At 45.5% G+C, this 5,630-nt stretch overlaps 1 protein-coding gene across 1 annotated transcript; it reads left to right on the top strand.

Moving 5' to 3' along the window:
- The first annotated feature begins 356 nt into the window (after positions 1 to 356).
- On the top strand, positions 357 to 2,905 carry LOC120053836 (olfactomedin-4-like). The gene is made up of 5 exons (XM_039001099.1): positions 357 to 485; positions 634 to 753; positions 1,187 to 1,405; positions 1,639 to 1,792; positions 1,916 to 2,905. The coding sequence occupies exons 1-5, from the start codon at positions 426 to 428 to the stop codon at positions 2,746 to 2,748; spliced, it is 1,386 nt and encodes a 461-aa protein (XP_038857027.1). The 5' UTR covers positions 357 to 425; the 3' UTR covers positions 2,749 to 2,905.
- The last annotated feature ends 2,725 nt before the right edge of the window (positions 2,906 to 5,630 follow it).

Genomic DNA, 5,630 nt, shown 5'->3' with positions numbered 1-5,630 from the left:
CATCCAATCTCCGTAGACGAACACTGGCAGTAGAACGGCCCGCACTGAAGAGCCCATAATTTAATTGCACAAACCAAGTGTGGCAAACAGTGGAACTGAGAGTAAGTTATGTTAAGCTCTTGAGTAATCAGGTTTATGTTATCATCTCTCCTGTCGTCTTCTTGAACAGAAGTAGCTGTCATGTCACACAAACATGTTTAGTTTCCGTTCCTGATTTCTTCCTTACCACACACAAGACATACTCCAAAAATGAAATCCTCATCATTTTTTCTTCCCTATTTTTCTTCTCTTACCGCTATTCTCCTCAGCACCACCCACCACATGCCTAGTGGCGAATTGCACAAGAGAGAGTCACAGATCCCCTTGCATATTTCCATGGTTCGTAGAGCAACTGGTCTCACATCCACACTGTCCTCTAGCCAAACATGAAGTCCTCTCTGGTGTTCGCATTGATGTTCACTGGGCTTGTCTCCATCCTCCCTCAGGTAAGGACACTGTCCTGCTCAGCCCAGAATACATGTTTTCTATATGACATGCAGGAACAATAAGCAACAGCAAAATCTTTACAAAAATAAATGTCAATAATGTTCTGCAGATGTGTACTATAATATTGTTTGCTCTCATTTCTCCCAGTCTTCGCCCAGTGACTGTGTGTGTGACCTGAAGAACTCTGAGCACCCCTTCCCTCATGACAAGCTGCAGACTGTAGAGAACAGTGCCTCAAAGTGCACTAAAAACATCACTCCACAGCAGGTAAGAGACATGCTTCGAAAATCCTGTTTCTAAATTCCCACTTTCTCTAAAACAATTACTACAAATAGTGAGAAACAGATCTCTGATATTTCACATTTCATTGTGTATAAAAGTAAATAAAGTAATAGTGGATGTTCCCTATAAAAGGGTCATTCTGCTGTCCCCAACTGAGAAGCCTTTTTGGTTCCAGGTAAAACCGTTTTTGGTTCCAGGTAGAACTATTTTTGGTTCCAGGTAGAACCATTGTGGGTTCCATGCTGTGGAAAGGGTTCTACATGGAACCCCAAACAGTTCTACTTGGAACCAAAAGTGTTCTATCTGGAACTAACAAGGGTTCTTCAAAGGGTTCTCCTGTGGGGACAGCCAAAGAACCCTTTTAGATTCTACATAGTACCTTTTTTTTCCAAAGAGTGTATCTCCTGTTCACCTGTAGACTATGGAGGTGGAGGGTCTGTTGCTGGGTCTGAAGAGGCGTCTACCCCAGCTGGAGGCTGATGTGTCAGTGCTGGAGCAGGAGGACGATGGGGATCTGTATGGGACGGTGTCTCTTCAGGTCATAGAGAACGAACTGTCTGAGATCCAGAACCTCATCGCCAAACTCAACAGTACCACTCACAGCCACCAACGCCTCAACACAGATACTGCTGAACAGGTAAGGAGCCTTACTGGAGATCAAACAACATTTTACTCAAGAAGTTGCCTAAAATACTTTACCTTAGCAATGGTCATGCCACATCTGATTAAAAATGCATTATAGTTACATTATATACTGTATGAACATTTATGACGACCATATACAGTATGAGTTTAGAGGTGTTGTAGAGAAGCGTCGATGCTCAGTTTGATTATATGTGTTGAGGAATGATCAGGTGCTCTTCTTCCCAGCTGCAGGAGCTCAAAGAAGAGATGGGGAAGCTGGAGACATTTGACAACATGCAGGTGGTCAGGGGAAAGGAGGTTAACAAACGTCTGAGGAGGGACTTGGACCAGTGCCAGAACGGCCACCATCCTACTGCCCCACCCCCTGAACCTGCACCTGGTTCGTCTTCTCATGCCTTCTCCCACAGCAACGCCTGTATTGAAATCTAAAACTTTCTGCATTTTAAGAGTTTTTTGATACTCTGGTGTCACTGTCATCATGTTCATTCTGTGTCTCATGTAGGAAACTGTCCCCTGGGACACCTTCGGAGCGTGACTGGTCCCAACACATATTCAGTCACTGAGTATGGTGCCTCATATACTTATGGCTCCTGGGGTCGCGACCCCAAACCTGCTGCAGGGAAGGAGAGCTGGTTTTGGATAGTGCCTTTGACTTCAAGCAATGTCTTCTCTAACTTTGTGAGACGTTATAGCAGTCTGAGCTCTCTGGTTGTGGGGGTCAGTGTTCCAGGCAGTGTGGCGATTCACTCCTCCAACCCCACCACCAACACCATCCAGGGGCCTAACGTTGTAATGTATGGGGACGCCCTCTACTACAACTGCTACAACAAGGACGCTGTCTGCCGCTTCAACATCACAGCAAAAACAGTCACCACCATGGGCCTGCCCAAAGGTACTGGGTTCAACAGCAAGTTCAACTTCTGCCATCTGGATGCTTGTTATGGTTACACTGACATGGACCTGGCTACTGATGAGTCTGGTGTCTGGGTGATCTACAGCACCCCTGATAACTTTGGTAACCTGATCCTCGCTGAGGTGATCCCTGACAGTCCTCCCACCCTGGGCCGGACCTGGACCACTTCAGCTCACAAGCGGGCTGTGACCAACACATTTATGGCGTGCGGTGTGCTCTACGCCACGCGGTACCTGAGTAAGGAAGCAGAGGAGATCTTCTACTCCTTTGATACTGTGAGCGGCCGGGAGCGTTATGACATCGGTATGGAGATCAAGAAAATGTCCACCAACATCCAGTCCCTCAACTACAGCCCCGTTGACCAAATGCTGTATGCCTACAGTGATTCGATGGTTGTTTCCTACAAGGTTCATTTTGGGTAAACGTTATACAACTTGACAGTGTGTAGTTTGTTGTGTGCAGATCTTTACCACCTCCAGCATCAGTGGAAGCAAGAGAAAAACACATTGTCAATCATTTTTTATAAAACCAGTGTTGCAAAGAAATGCATTGATTAAACATGTGACTATGCTGACAGTTTTTATTTGTTTTCATTACATGTTCAATACATGGACAAAGACCACTTACAGTACATATATTTAAACTTTACATTTCACATTTTATGACGAAGCAGGTAAGATTCAACCCTACTATCTCTGTGAACAGAAACAATGCTGGGAGATTCCTGTGAAACCAAACAGTCAGAAAACAACTTTTTCCTCAATATAAATCAATCAATAATACTGTAGTAATGATAATACACGAGGACCAATAATACCACAGATAACTCCATTCTATTGTTATATAAAAAGAGGAACTCAAGTAAAGAGGAACCAAAATGCGGAATGTGTCACAATACAATAGTGTTGGAGTGCTCTTTCAGTTAACCTGTTCTAAAAACAGTGAGTATGTACAGCTCAAGGAAGACGTGGAAGGATTTGGGGTGTAGGGTGGTAAGGATAGCAGGTACAAGCCCTCGGGGGTAATGGCGGTGGGTGGATGGAAGGGGGCACTTTGACTATACTGTACAGCATTTCAAAGGGACAAATTACATTCAGGGCCCCCTAGGCAGTATGTTTGAGACTGAGGAAGGGGGCAAAATCAGGTCCGCACAGAGCTGACAGCAACAGTAGTCTTACAGAGAGAAAATTCATGGAAACAACGTTGAATATCACATTCCGGTGCATGCAAACAGATTGGAGGAGTAGAAAGGATTGTTTGTTGTTCTGACTAGTCCCAATATCCTCTCACCGAAGCCCATTTGGCATGTTTTATCACCCCTCTATTATCCCCCTTTCAGAACATTTTGTAGACCCATCGCTCTCACACTCTGCGTCTTCACAAATGAAAATACCTCATTCATCCAGATAGAATCTCTCCTCATCCCTCGCTCTTTCCTACAATCTTCGCTGCAGCCCCCCTGGGGTCCCTTGCACATTGGTACACTGTTGCTAGGCAGCACTATGAACAGAAAAGTGACCTCAGCTGATAGCCCTTTTGGGGCGACTGGATGTGTCTGTGAGGGGCGGGGGAGCTTGTGGTTTTGGTTGGAGGTGGTTGGGGGTGGGTGTTGCCCTACATTCCGAGCTTGGAGCAATGGGCTCCAAAAAAGCCCTGCCCCTTACAGACAGTCCCAGGAAGCACCCCTGCGGTAGTAGTTATCCCACTTCACCCCTGTTGGGGGAAACAGAGAGATTGACATTCAAATAGATGACAGGGAGCAGTTGTTACTGAAAATAACGAATGCAAATAAAATGTAGAAAATTATTACTGTGCAAATTGTCAGGGACCCCAGTTCCTCAAAGGACTAGCCTGAGTCAATGGGTAGTCCATCTCAGCAGCTAGCAGCACACACCTAGCCTCTCCAGTCACAACGGCCAGTATTCCAGCTCAATATCATTGGGGAAAAAGAGGTCTGTGGGATGTTAGGATATTGATTCTCTATGTAAGTTATGTATGGGTATGGATGTAAATACAATAACATTTGTTTTGTGATGACACATTGACAGTGTGTTTGCGTGTATGCGTACGTTTGTGTGGGCACGCGTGTGTTTTGTGCTACTGTGTCAAGAAGTGCCGATATACTTTGGCTCGGTTCCCTTACAGAGCCCAGCCCTCATAGGTAAGTGTGTGTGTGTAGCTTTGGTATATTCTTTGTGTAGGGCTGAGTGCTGTAGAAGGAGAGGCCAGCTGTAGTCCCGTCCTGTGGTGCTGACATGAGAGAAGAACATCTCAGATGTAACGGGTTCTGCCTTGGCTCCTAGGTCTGGTTTGGTTTGGGTCAAAATGTGATTGTCATTTGGGAGACCACCTAGAACCGATCCTCAGCAGAACCACTTCCATGTTGGGGAGGTGGAGATGACCGTGGCCACACTAACTATATAGGAATGGATGCTCCTACTAGTGGCTATATGGGTATATAGAATCACACCACGTAAATGTATGCTTCTGTATGACAATCCATGGGAAAACCACATGGCATGGGATGTGGAGTGGGAATACTAGTGCCTGTGACACAGATGCATCCTTCAGGTAAAGAGGCATATCCACTGTGTGATGTAAAACTCTCTAAACTATAATAGGTTGTGTGCTGCTTTCTGTCAAATCTGGGACCTCCCAGACAAAGGCCCATAATCCCTGCTGTCTTATTGTTCAAGACAAATAGCATGAATAGTACCAACTACAACAAAATGTCCTCTTGCTAGCATGTCTTTTCTCCAATGACCAACTACCTTCACTGACTACATACAACCCACTTAACTACCATCATTGATCACCTCACAGAGATTGTCAGCAGACAAGCGGAGTGTGGGAGGGACCTGAGTGGAGGGGTGCCAGGGGGCAGATGGGGCTCATGGTCTGAGTGGAGGGAGGAGGAGGGTAGGTTTAGGGCAAGAGGAGCAGGGAAAAGGCAAAGGCAAAGGCAAAGGGGGGAGAAGACACTGAGCAAAACACAAATGACACACAAACGCAAAACTGCTTACGAAGTTTAAGGGAAATAGTAATACGTTGGTGTCAGTTTTTACAATGAGGGGAGGAGGTGACAGAAGTTGTCAAATACTGAGGGATTTGGGGTAATACTACAACAAAGACATAGAGAGATAGATAGAGAAGACATTCTCCACCAACCATTTAAAAGTAGATACTCCTATCTTTCTCTCTCTCTCTCTCTCTCTCTCTCTCTCTCTCTCTCTCTCTCTCTCTCTCTCTCTCTCTCTCTCTCTCTCTCTCTCTCCCTCTCTCTCTCTCTCTCTCTCTCTCTCTC

Source organism: Salvelinus namaycush, chromosome 9, assembly GCF_016432855.1.
Source record: "Salvelinus namaycush isolate Seneca chromosome 9, SaNama_1.0, whole genome shotgun sequence".
NCBI classification, from domain to species: domain Eukaryota; kingdom Metazoa; phylum Chordata; class Actinopteri; order Salmoniformes; family Salmonidae; genus Salvelinus; species Salvelinus namaycush.
Note: the sequence above shows the minus strand (reverse complement) of the source record. Positions and strands in the feature narration are given on the sequence as shown.

Excerpts from the sequence above, each read along its gene's own strand:
- LOC120053836 (XM_039001099.1), top strand. The coding sequence starts at position 426 with ATGAAGTCCTCTCTGGTGTTCGCATTGATGTTCACTGGGCTTGTCTCC. Across the intron at positions 754-1,186 it reads AAAACATCACTCCACAGCAG|ACTATGGAGGTGGAGGGTCT; the intron begins GTAAGAGACATG and ends GTTCACCTGTAG. Across the intron at positions 1,793-1,915 it reads ACCCCCTGAACCTGCACCTG|GAAACTGTCCCCTGGGACAC; the intron begins GTTCGTCTTCTC and ends TGTCTCATGTAG.